General features: G+C 38.5%; 1 protein-coding gene across 13 annotated transcripts in view; it reads right to left on the reverse strand.

Moving 5' to 3' along the window:
* Window positions 1-14,147, reverse strand: part of LOC102695071 (ERC protein 2) — a 314,021-nt gene that overhangs the window by 140,205 nt on the left and 159,669 nt on the right. For 12 of the 13 annotated variants that reach the window (XM_069189511.1, XM_069189507.1, XM_069189509.1 and 9 more), the window contains 2 exons: window positions 10,190-10,325; window positions 146-277 (listed from right to left, as the gene is read on the reverse strand). In XM_069189511.1, coding sequence (XP_069045612.1) covers window positions 146-277; window positions 10,190-10,325 — 268 coding nt within the window. The remainder of the gene's footprint in view (window positions 1-145; window positions 278-10,189; window positions 10,326-14,147) is intronic. The other variant, XM_069189513.1, reaches the window with a different exon arrangement.

Below are 14,147 nucleotides of genomic sequence, written 5' to 3' on the forward strand. Positions count from 1 at the left end.
GCAGGATGCAGATTAGGGTGGGGGGACTATGTGTGGAAAAGTGAGGGGTGAGGGGTTTCAGCTGCATCATAAATGGCCAGTGAATGTCTGTCACAGTGAGCCAAAAGGCCTCAAAAGCCAAAAGGTGAAGTTCTCTCATGCAGACCTGTTTCTCAGCAGCGGATCGAGCAGCCTCTTCCTTGGCCAAAACCATCTCCCTCTCGGCAGTGATGTGCACGCTCTCGCGCAGAGCCTTCTCCAGCTCCTCGATGCGGTCCGCTCGCTCACACGCCAACTCCTGGGAGAGGGAGGGGCAGGGGACGAGGAGGTGAAGGACAGGCAGCACAACTTGGAGGCGTTACTTTGAGGAAGGACATTCAAGACAACTAGGACATGTAGGACACTTTCAAACGACCTGTTTGTATCATTTCTATGAGTGAAGGAAAACAGGCTGGATCATATCCTTGAAGGACCCTGCGAAAGAGTGTTACGCTTCAGGTTTAAAACTGGAATAGGCATTGTTTTCCACATAACAACACGGCAACCCCTTGTAATATCCGTGCCATTAATGGTTTTAGGAATGCTAAAATACATTTTTGACTTTCCTAAATGACAAAGCATAGTTAACGGTGTAGCAATGTCAGACAGTAATTACAGTAGTAAAATCAGAGTCTTCCCCAGCCTGAAACACTGTGAAGTTTAAAAACAGCTGCTGAAACACAATATTTATGGATGACCATTCTGGGTGGATCCAATGTTAACACCTAGGGAGAGAAAGATTAACTGCACTGCACTGCAGACAACAGGTTTCTGTAAACAAACCAAGCACGAACATAGAATCCTCCGTCTGCACCGGGCACAAAATTCTGCTCCTTCTTTTGCGTTGTGGACCTGTGATATTAGGACAGGCCTCTGTGAAGCAGTTGCAGAAGCTGCCAGTCTTAGCCCGGTTTGTCTCAAGGTAACCCACACATTTGTGGAGAAGTGTGCACACCAGGCCAGGGGAACCATGTGAGTGTTGTTTCTCTAAATCATCTACATCAGTTCATAATTCCAGTTACTGATGGTTACCCCACTGTCATCACACGTTAAATCCTGTTGCAACACAGGAAGGCTTGTATAATTCCACAATAAAAAACTCATTAGGCAAAAAGAACTGATTATTTTTTATATTTTTAAAGAAGAACAAAAAAAAAAATCAATGATCAGACCAGAAGTCACCTAAAATCAGAGACATTAGATTTCAGTTAAACCCCAACAGACAATCTGGAGAGCTTTGGCTTTTGCACAGACAATATATGGTAACGACAACAAAGCGGAGTGTGTGGCATTCACTTTGCAGTGATTTGAACCAAGAGACAGATTACCAGAAATTTAATGTCACCTGAATTGAAGCTGAAGCTTAAAGCAGGGAAAGGCATCAAAACTGGTTAAAGAGTACTGGAAAGAGAGACACTGTGGAGGGAAAGGAAAAATATGAGGAAAATACAACGTTGTGGAGGAACAGGAAAAATGAGGAAAAAACAAAGGGAGATACAGTAGGTGGTTTCCTCTTTCCCAATTAGTGACAAATGCTTTTCAAGAGAGCAAAGCACAAAAAGCTGTGGATTAAAATTAAACAGAAATGTTCTTGTCTCTCCTAGACTGGAAATATGCAATGCATTTGTGCCCTTTTTCCACCAAAATGTCACACTTCCTAACCTTTTTTTTATCTGATTTAAAACAGAAGCTAAGGGTTAGCTTAGCACCATCTGTTTTTGGAACATTGTGTTTATCCAGATGAGTCCCACGCACGTCTGACAGGAACAGTAGCGCACAATCAGTGCCAACACTGCTCGGGTTTTCTGTTTTTGGTACGGCACACACGCCTATCATTGAACTGACAGCACCGAGCAGAGCTCTGGAAGCAGGTGCTAGAATGTAATCTGGCATAATTTTGTACAAATTCTTCTGCCCCAGTGCTTTTGAGGTTCCTGCTTTTACAGTGGAATCTGCAGAAATCCTGAAAGAGGAGTAAAATGTAAACTTGTCATTGGAATCCACCAATAAGGCCAATTCATATGAGCATGATGGAACAGTTTAAGTTTTTTATTTGGTCACTGTACACTCAAGGATAACACGAATCAGAGCAGAACTGTTGGAAGAATCTGTGGTTTTCTAACTCCTCAGAATGGTTCTTTCACAACGCAAAAAAGCACAATGAAAACAAAAACAAATCAGATATATAAGCTGGTTTTAGTGGAGGTTAATGACATAGGGAAGCTGTGTGCTTCATATCCAGCAAACATAATTGGATTTGACAGCACACCAGTAATTTAATGCTCAAAGATCAACACAGTACACCTCAAACTGTCTGGGCATGGAGAGGGCAAAGTTGTACCCTTATGTGAAATTTGACCATGCAAGTATTTTCTTAATATTATATACCCATAATTGAAAGAGAGATAATTGCTTCAGCAACATTCATCATTCTCTCCTGAATATTATAATTATTTAATTGTTTTTCACTCCAAAGGAATCAAACCACTCAAATAAATCAAGGAGAAATTAGAAACAAAAATATTGTTCAAAACATTCTGTGAACGGTAAGAATATCCAACGATTTCCAAAATTCCAATGGCATTTTTCGAGAGAGAATGTGCAAGAACAGATAAAAAAATAACATTTTGCCTTGCAACCAAAATTTTTATAAATGTATATGCAGTGTAAAGTTACGTATTCATGTGCCAGTCAATTTTATTCAATAAATACAAACAATTCTGTGATACCCATAAAATATCTCTAGCTGAGACATGTATTATCAAACATAACACTTTGATATTGTGGTTGTATTATATTATTCAATATTCAGCAGTATTCAAGTAGAAAAAATATTTTCATATTCTTTTAAAGAAATTTACAAAAGCAATAATATTTGTTAGATTCTTGCTATTACATGTATATCTAGCATATATATACAGTACAGTATATATCTTTACTTTATATGAATAGAACCTACTACTGTACATAAAAAATGCATAGGTTTCAGAATGACAATCAATTGTTAGTGCAATTGGAATCCAAAGACCTTTTTTGATCCAACATCCTGAAATTCTATCCTTGAGTAAATTCTTTAAAAAGGCACTAATTCTGAAACAATACAGTATAAGGAGATCCCTTTCAGGAAAATATCTGTTTTCCATGCGGTAATTCATAGCTCATTCTCAGTTTGAATTACAGAATGTGAGAGAAGCCACTCAGATTTTGTAAGCAGTATACAGTACATAAAATGTTTTTGCTCTTGAAAACGTGATAATCTACTATGCATCTGCTGTGTCCACAAGCCAGGCTTTGCCCCTGCTGCTGTATTTCAAACTCTGCAGGTATTATTTCCACAAGAAAATGTCAGTCCAACTCATGGAAATGATGTTTTTTTTTAACCGGTTCCAGCTTTCAATGTGGGTGGAATGATTTTTCATTCCATTAAGTATTAAAACCTGTTCTCAGCTCAGTATCTATTGTTATCTTAAAAGATTCTCGAAGGATTTTGATTTTCGATATATATAAGAAATAAAGGAGATGTAGTCATACACGAGATTTAGAAATATGAAGTACAGACTATACTATATAAATGCAAATGATCATTCACCTTATTACAGTTGAATATGAAAAGAAAGGTCTGTTTTAAATAGAGATAAGATAATCTGTAAGTGTAAAAAAATACTTCCTATGCTTATTTATTGTCTTATTATATTATAGTTACACTTAAGGAACTCCATCTGATGTTATCTCTCTGCCCACATAGGCTACTCTGTGTATTTAACTTTCAGAAGGAGGCAGCTACTGTATAGACTTAAAACATTTTTTCACTGCTTTTTGTTCCAGGTTGTTCAAATCTTTAGGAAACAGAAGAGTACCCTCTTAGATCCACGTAAAAGTAAAACTACATTGTTAAAATACTAATAGAAAGATTCAACTACTTCTTCTTCAGTATTTCTTGGCAAACTGCAGGTTTTTAAGGATTCTGTTATGTTGGAATGTGCCTAAGGATCTATTGAGCATGAATATAATGTAGACTTAATTTTCAATAACCCTAAACATAAAGTCAACTACAATGACCAATGTATAAGACAAGGTTTCATTCTTATTATATGGCATGTGTAATCATGCATTTAGACAAGCATTCCATGATTTAATAATGAAAACACATACATTAATGCAATATTAGGATATTTAGCATGACTGACCTAGCATTGAATACACATGTAAATGTAGCTAAAGTGTGCTATCCAAAACACACTGTGTAGTACAGATTTTATTTATGAACAGCATAATACATTCTATGTAAATAGTATATTAAGTGTTCTTAAATCACTAAAAGCTATAATTGTAGCTACGCTGATACAGTATTTCTAAAAAATTGTAAAGAAGTTTTTAAATATTATAACATAAATAACTATTTTTTTTTCATGACTGAGAAAAGATGTGGTATCACTGACTATCTAGTCTAAGTATCTGATCATTTTTTTTGTTTTATAGGCTTCTTGTTGTACTTACACACTTGTGGGTGACCAGAACAGGCTTTTCCAGCCATGTATTGAGGAATAAGCTTCTTCAGGAGGTGTGCCCGAATTCGATTTTACTTTCCTTTCACTGCCGATTTGTAAAACAAGCAGCAGGTCTTATGATATGTTTTTTTCCTTTGCCTTAATGTTTGGACATTAAACGTCTACATGAGATGTGCTGTCCTTTAAATTGCCTGCAAGACGACAACATGCACACAGGGCAGCTGGGATTAATCATGCTCATCAACCATGGTCACAGCCAAGTCAGAGTAAAATGAATCTGACAGTATTAGGAAAATAATTGTCAAGTAGAAAGATACAGACAGGTGGAGTGTTTACCGTGTGAAACAAGTGTATTCATTGAAAGAACTTATGGAAACCTTTTGAATTTTTTTTTGCTGGAATAGCAGCCTGTCCCAAAAACAAATATCCTCAAACAAAAATGTGGCTTTTCCGAGAAATGGCCAATAATCTTTTACAAGCAGTGCACAAAACCAGCTTTGAATAATTGTGAGCTCGTTAAGGTAGTCATCTTACTGTTAAGCCACAGAGAGTTAATGGCTGGGCAAGGAAATTCCACATGGGCTGCCATATTGCACTGCTTTGTGATGAAATGCATATTTTCCATAAAGAAGGTATTGATGTGGAGCTGACATGTGACTTGATTTGCAGATACCCTTCTGCCTAACCTTTAGCAACTGTAGCCAAGTGTAAACCACTCGTAATTATTTCTGTGTCGTGAAATTCAGATAAACTGGATCGGATTACCATTGATGTAGGCAGAAAGTGATTGCTCCCTGGTGCATACAGCCACGCAGAGGGTGCACATTCCTATACAGGCCCAGACTCTCGAATATAGTGGGTAAGATCGTCACTCTTCTTGTTTGGAAATGCTACTGAGTTTACGTTTCTCCTTTCCTTTCAAGTCAGTTTCAGGTCTCTAGACATAATTTAATAGCACTGGCCTGGAAGCCTGACAAGACATTCGCCGTCCTTTTCCTAATGTGCACAAGAGAACATAATTAAAGTTTATTAACAAATACGGAGATACTATTTCCAAGAAAAGCTCATTTTAACTCCGATGCAGAATTTTGTAATCCTTAAGCACAAAATTGGAATTGGTTGTACACTACTCTGCTGAACAGACACTTTTAGGTTTGAGATGTTATTTGTATTTTTTTTTTTACCAAGCAATTGGGAACATCCTGGCATGCCCAGAAGTCTCACCATATTAATGTATCTCTGTAATTCAGAGACTTTACTGGATCCAACGTGGGCAATGGCTTAGGCAGTTATTTCTGCCTAGTGAAAATCAGTGCCATACACTGCACAGGGAGAAATTAATATTTCTGAACTCTGGGTCTTGTCACAATCAGCACTTTAATATAAGATGAAATATTAAGATAGTTCAGGAAAATTTAAATTTAAACAAGCCCAGATGCTTAAACATGCCTCTATATCAATTCTTGAGTCACTCAAACCTAAAACGAACGGATTAACACCTGTGATATTTCACGTCTTATCGGTACATTCAAAGAGTTCTTCTTGATTTACTTATTCCTCGGTCATCACTGATGAATGTCTCCATTAGCCCTGGAGGGTCAAAATACTGACTCACTCAATTAGTAAATTATCAATTAAAAAAAAAAAGGAAAAATACAAAAAGGTCTGCTCTGTAGTCTACTCTGTGAATCTGGGGGTAGGTGCTTGGATGTTAGGCAGTGTGTTAAAAAGGTTTAACTGCTTATTTCTTCCACTGAAAAACGAAATTATCCATCATTGTCTATGAAGGGGAAAACAGGACCACGTACTGTATATTGTGACGTTAACCAGAAGAAATGAACTGAGACTTGGAGAAAAAACATGGCAGCTCACTTCTGTAGAGAAAAAAAGATCAGGGGAATTACTGTATTCATCCATTGATGGAACACAGAGACAACATTTATTGCATACCTTTTCTCAGATCTTATTTTTAATAGTGCTTCTCTGCCAGTTAACAACTTTTAACCATTTCTACTGGGGAGGCTGGAGACTAGAAGTGGCGATTCTCTGTAAAACTCTTTAGTCTGGCCAAAAGGACACATTCCTTAAGTTGGTTTCCGATCACTTTATGCTGTTAGACCACAGTGATTTTTCTTCCATTTAGCCAAAAATCAAATTATCTACTTCAAATGTAACAGAATCTCAATCATGCCCCAACCACATCCCCCCACCACCATCTCACTAAAAATCATTAAAATATAAACATACATTTTCTTGCTTCGGGCTATTTCTCCACTCTGTAAAAAAATGTTTAGAAAGCTTTCATTTTCATTTCGCTCTTCGCACATGTTTATAGAGTGCCCATCACGTGACCATACAGCGGAGAGAAAAAAGGCTCATGTTTAAGAGCAAAACCTCTAAAGCTTTGACTACTTGCACAAAAATGCCACTCAGATCATGTCAGAATATTCTGTTCAGCTGCACTTTATTTGCAAAAAAAAAAAACTCCTCCCCAAACTGCTCTTAAAACATTGGCTGTAGTTCAATATGTACTTCAGCAGCACATATGGATTTTATCCAAAACTTAATAGAACCCCCACTGACCAAGTAAAGAAAATGCCTACAAATCTGGCTATGCCTCTATAGCACCATTCTATCTAACAGACTCAGATGAAAGCTAAAGGATGATTTCAATGTGAAAAGGGTTTCTGCTTTTCTCATTTGGAAACTCTGGTTTTGGGTAATTGGTTTAGATTGCCATTGTTGATGTGCATGATGGCAGGGTGAAGTGAAAAACGAGCTTATTGGGAATTACCGTTAACAAACCCTTTTCATGACTGATGAGAGAGAGAGACATTGATAGGCACACATACTGTACAATGACAGACAAATGTTTGCATGGAACAAACTGAAAGATATAAAAAGTCAGTGCAGAACCCCCTGTTTCGGTACATGCCCTAACTATGCCTGTTAACCCTGACAGTGTATCTGTTAACTATTTTTAAAATCTTGGTCCAATCTGCATTTTGGGTCTGGTAGTACTCAGATCCCTATGGCAAGTTCATACTGACCAAGTCAGAATATTTTCATATGCAAACTGTTTTTTTCATTTTTTCTTACAAGTGGTGCCAAGGTCATCAATAGTACATTTTCATATGAAGTTTCCAGACGTTACGTGTATCAAGATGCCCAAACACAACTCGCAATCTATTTGCATTTTCAACCTTGGTTTGATTGGATTTTAGTGTAACTGTCTTTCTTGAGTGTGGCTTCAAGGTTCAGAACTAGGCAGAGACCTTGGCAAATCCCACAGGACACTATAACTCTGAAAGAGAAGCGTAAAAGAACATGCTTCCCTCATGCAGACTGTAAACTGAAGACGATTTTGTGGTCGCATAACAGAAAGCTGGCATAAAATGCTGGCTTTACAATTTCTTTTTATGTTAGTTTGTTAACTTAACAGACTTCATATGGGAAAAAGAAGCCAAGAGCTACAGAAAAATGTCTATTTAGATTGCCTGCCTTCCCAAAAAGCATTTGTGGAGACCTGGAAGCTTTGGCTGATTCAGGCAATGAAAATTAAGTGTGAAATTCAGGAAAGGTGCCAGCGCTGAAACCACTCTCAGTGTGGTCCATGACTTTGAAAATGAAGAAGTGCGAAAAAGAACACTCCGAGACTTTTATCCCGTCTTCCAGGTATAAGAGCACTCCTTTTAACAAGCGAACAGAAGTTACCCACGTAACGCTTAAACATTCACCAAAAACACTAACTGATAAATACAGTATGAAACAGTATGAATACAATAAAAACAACAGCATGAAGCAACGCATACCAATGAAGAGACAATGACACCAGGCGATGGTTTAACGGTTAAAGAAACACAAAACACAAAAAAATAGTTCTTTTTCAATCACAGCAGAGTGATAAAAGGCTAAGATATCTAAGGAATCGTGGAGATGTTCCCCTCTGTGAGTTATAGGCCCTTGCTTTTGGAGAAAATTACTTTCTTCTATTCCCAAAGGAGCCATTATCCTTTCTGTTCATCTGCCACGTATGGTGTTCATTTTGTTAAAAAACGTGCTGTCTTTTTCAGTTACAGATTCAGCAGAACATTTCGAAATGGAAGTTATTGGGGCTGTAAAGAAATCGGCTAGGCAGTCTTAGGGGGGAAAAAAAAGCACAAAAAAGGTTATGAAGAGAAATTCTAAAACAAGGGCAGTGAGATCTGCTTTCAAACATAATTTTCACACAGGCGGAAGCAGTTTTGAATACTTAAGCCTTTGTAATTGAGCTACTGTATATATATATATTCTATTCTATATAATTCTATATATAAATCATAAATGAATATTTACATCCTACAACATACTGTAGCAAGATTCTTAAAAAAAAAAACAAGCCAAAAAAATCTCTGCCATGTCCTAGAACAGTCCAAAACTGATGAGAAATAAGTGTAATATGAATGGTCACTAGACCACAACCATAAAAAAAATAGTCATACTATGGTCCGACCTTGTCCACAATCAGTCACAAAGAGCACATACGCACACACACAAATGTTTCCTGCAGTAGTGTAGGATGACTGACATTAACTCTGCTTGCAGAATGACAGTGTAAAAATGCATTATTACATGCGTTTATCAGTACAAGACAGAGCATCTTTTCCACAAACCTCACATTCCTGCAACAAGCTGCCTTCCTGGGCCAGGACATGAAAAGCCTTTGAAACAAAAAAGCTTAATCTGATCTGCTTTCCTGGGATGAAGAGGTGTTGAATAATGCAATTATACACCCGCAGAAGGAATTCCGAGGATCTTCGCTTATCATTCAGAGGGCGAGAGCAACAGGTCAGCAACAAAGGGGGATATGTGCTCCTTTTAGTCTTCACCTCACGTGGAAATTGCAGCACTCATATAAAAAAACTACAGCTGGTTCTCCTGCACAGATCAGTGGGTGCAAATAGAGAAGGAAAAAAAATGCAATCCTACAGAGCATTATTTACTACAAAACGTAATGAACAACATACTAAACCCAATTCTGGGGCTGGTCAAGATACATTAAATGGAAGTGCATCAGGCACTAGGCAAAAAAAAAGTTATTTACAGTAGGAACCAGACAGGTTTCTTTTCTACATTTCATTCATGTAGGGTTTTTTTTTCTTTTTCTTTAATAATTGCATGTATCTAAATGCTACGCATCTTTTATAATTCACCCTTTCAAGTATTACAGACATTTAATGTTGCAAAGGCTATGGTATAAATGCTCCACAAACCTGCCTGTTATACAGTAAGCGGTAGACAATAACACACTTGATCCAAACCTGAGGAAAAATTAGCATAGTTACTCTTCAGGTGCACTGAACAAGAAATCACATTTTCCTCAGCAACTGCTCATCTGAGAAGGTGAAAGTCCAAGGTGAAAGCACAAAAGTATGCAAGTTAAACTTCGATTTCTGTATTATACGGTCTGGTTCCACTATAGATTTGGTCAACTGTAAATTTAAAGCCACTCTCTCTATTTTGGCGGGAGGAGGGAATCACAAACAGAACCTGGAAGATTTGGGATCCACATTCCAGTAGCTCTGGGTTCTCTTCCGAACCCATACCGTACAGTGCAGTACAGTATGAAAAGTAACGGTTTTGTTGGAGGCTTCTGCTGCCTCTACAGGGACGGAGGGACCCACCTGGAGGTGCTGGGAGTTGTCAGTCCGGTTGTCCTCTCGTTTCCGGCCCTCCTCCAGGAGCTGGGCATTCTTCTTCTTCTCCACCTGCTGGTTGTGCTTCAGGTTGGCCACTTTCTTGTTCTGATCCTTCACTTGTCTGCACACAGGGGAGAGTTCACTGAGTCCCGTCCTTCCCAGGACATTGCACAGAACACGCAGGATCATCTAACAGACCGAGGGGGTTTACATGACTGCGGTATTCAGTAAAGACATTCTGAAGTACAACTGTACCGAAAAAGACACTCTTTCCGCTTAGCGTAATGACTAATAAACAGAGCAGGTAAGTTAAAAACCTTTACTTCTTCAACTATGCAGTCAAAGTGAATATTTTTTTACCATATTTGACTGCAAGTGGAAAAAATGAACTCAATTCTTGATGTCGAAATATTAAATCTGTATCTGAATGGGACTGCAGTTACACTACTCTTATTTGGTGATCACATGTGTCCAAAGGGAACTTATAGGTTGTACCCATTTATAAAAAGGTGAATCCTACCCAGAGTTTTAACCCACAACCTCCCTGTTACAAATCCAGCAACTTAACACCAACTCCACACCAGTGTCTAGAGTTCCGTAACGCAAAGTTCTATAGTGACATTTACAAGGATCTTTGAAATAACCAGCTGATAGTCTAAAACTATATATATTTACAATAAAAATGCACTCGGTGAAAACAATTAAACTCCGCTTTTTAAGTCTGGGTTAAATAAGCTTTAAACATTCCATTGACGACACTATCATGAGCCTAAGGGCTAGACATATGGGATGCAATTTTGTTTTTTAAAAGATAAGTTTCTTTTTGAAACTCAAAGGTTGTACCCATGATACCATCGAGACGAGAACAGAAAATATATTCCCCATTGGGGGTCAGTGCCGCCTGCCCCACCAGCACACACACACACACAAAAAAAGCCTGTTTGTGTTATCGCAGTTCCATTATCTTTTCATCACTTTTCGGGTGACCTGTAGAAAAAAGTCCTGTTTTCAGCGAGCATAGCTCGGCCGTAAAGCATTTCCTGCACGTAGGGCTCTAGCGCCAGATGAAATTCCAGTTGGAAAACTTAGATGTTCTTGATTCTTGCCCCCACAACCCTGTCCACTCCATTCCTCCGTCCCTAACTCCCCTCACGCGTCTGACTGCTGCCCTCACTGCCAGGGTATGTAAAAAGATCTAGAGGCTTCCCTTTCACCCTGGAGCATAACAGTTTTGAAAGTGGCCAACAGCAGAAGATTAAACTGCTGCAAGGCTTCAGAAGGACCCAGGGTCTGGAGACAGAACAACCTGATATTTAACTGTTGCTTCCGCAGAACGCCAGAGCAGATCTAGAACCCCAAACAGAGAAATCTGTCCCGGAAAAACAGGGGCTTCGCTAAGCCATGATGTTAAAAGCAAAGATTAAAGCCAACAACCTCCGGATTAAGTTCCGCCAACAAATAAAAAGTGGAAGACAATCGGAAAGCTTTTTTTGGGGCGGGGTTCTGAACTCTTTTTCTCTTTTGCAGTCTTTATCTGTTTTCAAAGCGTCTGAGACTTTCTTGTTCGCCTTGTCTAAAATCTGTAATTGACCGGGTAAAACAACACAGACAGCAGTCATGTTGTTGTTTCCTTGTCTGCAGGTCCCATAGCAGAGAGCTTCAGTAAGAATGCATTCCACATGAGGGGCTAAAGGCATCTGAAGCCAATATAAAAAGCCTCCTTTAATACCACATTAGAATGCTGCCTTGTTGGGAAATAGTCACATTTGTTTTCTAGTCACTATTTTTTCCCTCTTTCTCTAGTTTAGTTGCTACTCCAGGACATTGAACATAAGAAAGGATCCAAACAAGAGGAGAGCTTATTGATCCAAGGAGCTGTTTCTTGAAAGAAACCAGGGTGATCTGCTTCAAAAACATGGCTGGTTAGCCTGTTCCACACTCCCGCCACCCTTAAAGAAGTGCTACCTGTTCTCAAGTTTACATGCATTTTCCGTGCAATTTCTACCTGCATGCTCTGGTTTGGGTTTCACTGTTGATTCTGAGGACGGTCAGTGGGTTGACTTTGTCAGTACCTTGGAGGATTTCGAATTCAAAGCTAAACTGACAAATACATGTAAAATCCAGAGAAAAAAGAAGGGGAAAGGAGATGTTGCAAAGACTTCATATAGACCTTTAAAGCATTGCAGACCTGTTGGATTGAATGCAGCTTACGAGATGCAGTTACACCATTACTAAAGCTTTACTAAAACTGCTCCATCCTAGAAAGTAGGAATCAAGGTGGTTTTAAAAAAATTCAGAATTCATCCACTCAACATACAGTATGTTAAAATCCATGTCGCATACGATTATTGTGTTTTACACAAACTGCACATGAAAAGGGGAACTCAAACTCTTTAGTAAGTACAAAGATCCAATACAGAAAAGTCTTTGCAAACAGTAGCTGTGTGAACAGAACTGTAACATAACTAAGGGGATTGTGCGAGCTCTACACTAGCTGTTTGGGGCTGTTCACAAGAAACCGTGGGGAAGTGGAAAATCACATTACTTTCGGATCTTAACTCGGGGTTTCCTTGCAAAAGACCAAACAGGCACATGGAACAACTTGCCCACCAGACAGTCCACCAGATGTTCCTGAAATGGTAACATCTGTAGAAAACTACCACCTGAAAGCAAACACTTTGGTGTGTTGTGTAGGATCAAGCCCACTGACTTATGAACCGTATTATGACAAGCTGCAGATGTGTTACAGTGTCCAGGATCACAAAACCTGTAGCACTGGCTAAGAAAAACTTGCTGTTACTCGAAAGGTGCACAAAGAATTACGCCATATAAATTTTCACAAACATCTTCTACAGTATATCTCTACCCGTCTGTTTAAATCAGAATTCAAGTTATCAATCCAATTGCTATTCTGTTCATTTTCCAGAAAGCAGTCCTTACATTAAAATTGTGCAGTTGAAAGCACCACAGAGGATCTTTCAAAAAAGAGATATGGCAATTTTTGACGCGTCTTAGAAAGAGACATCCCTATTTTGGCAAGACAGAGTGTAACTAATGAGTTAAAAAAGCAGGAGTCTGCTCTGAAGCTCATAAATCAATTAACAGAGAAGCGAGAAGCTCTGTGAACTCTGTTTATATAGATATATGAAAAGCTGAGCAAATTAAAGACTCTTCTATATGTTTTGTAAGCACCAGTGTCAGTATAGATGGATATTAAATCCCTGATATCCTCCAATTAACAAAAATAAAGTTCCTGTTATGTTTAGCTTTAACCATAAGTTACAGGTCTACTTTTCAACCACGCCAGCCATTAATTTTCCACACTACTCCACTTAACTTGAAAGAGACCTAATCTTTCATGCTAAACTGAAGGCCTCTTCAGAGATGACTTTCTGCTGTTGCTGCTTAGTAGTATGGAATCAAAAGACTGTCTTCAAATAAGCAGTTCCAGTTTCAGACTTGACACAAAAAAACATGTTAAGATGCAGAAGAACAAACAGATGTTGACAAATGTGACCTAATGGGATGGTTATTTAACACAAAAAACAGGAGCACAAACAGTACAACTCTTAAACAAACTACAGTAGAACATTTTCTCTTTCTGTTATTAACACAGGCTGGTTATTCTCTGATGGTTAGGCAAATATTTCATACGAAACTGTTTAAAAACAGGTAACTGGGGTGCATGCCTTAAAATGCCTTCAAAGATCATGACGTTTTACAGCATGCTTTTTTGTAGTGTTGTTCATCTAAAGGAGAAGGTACTGTACTGCTCAGCTTGGGCTCAATGATTTAAAGAGCAACTCTGTAAAGTATTTTAAACTTTAATGGAAGGGGGGAGATTCTAAAGCAAAGCTGCAAGAGAGATATACTGTACTGTACAGGGAATACAGAAAAAAGAGAAACCAAGGGAAAAACAACACTTAAAAGGCACATTTATCTT

This window comes from Lepisosteus oculatus, chromosome 4 (assembly GCF_040954835.1).
Source record: "Lepisosteus oculatus isolate fLepOcu1 chromosome 4, fLepOcu1.hap2, whole genome shotgun sequence".
NCBI lineage: Eukaryota > Metazoa > Chordata > Actinopteri > Semionotiformes > Lepisosteidae > Lepisosteus > Lepisosteus oculatus.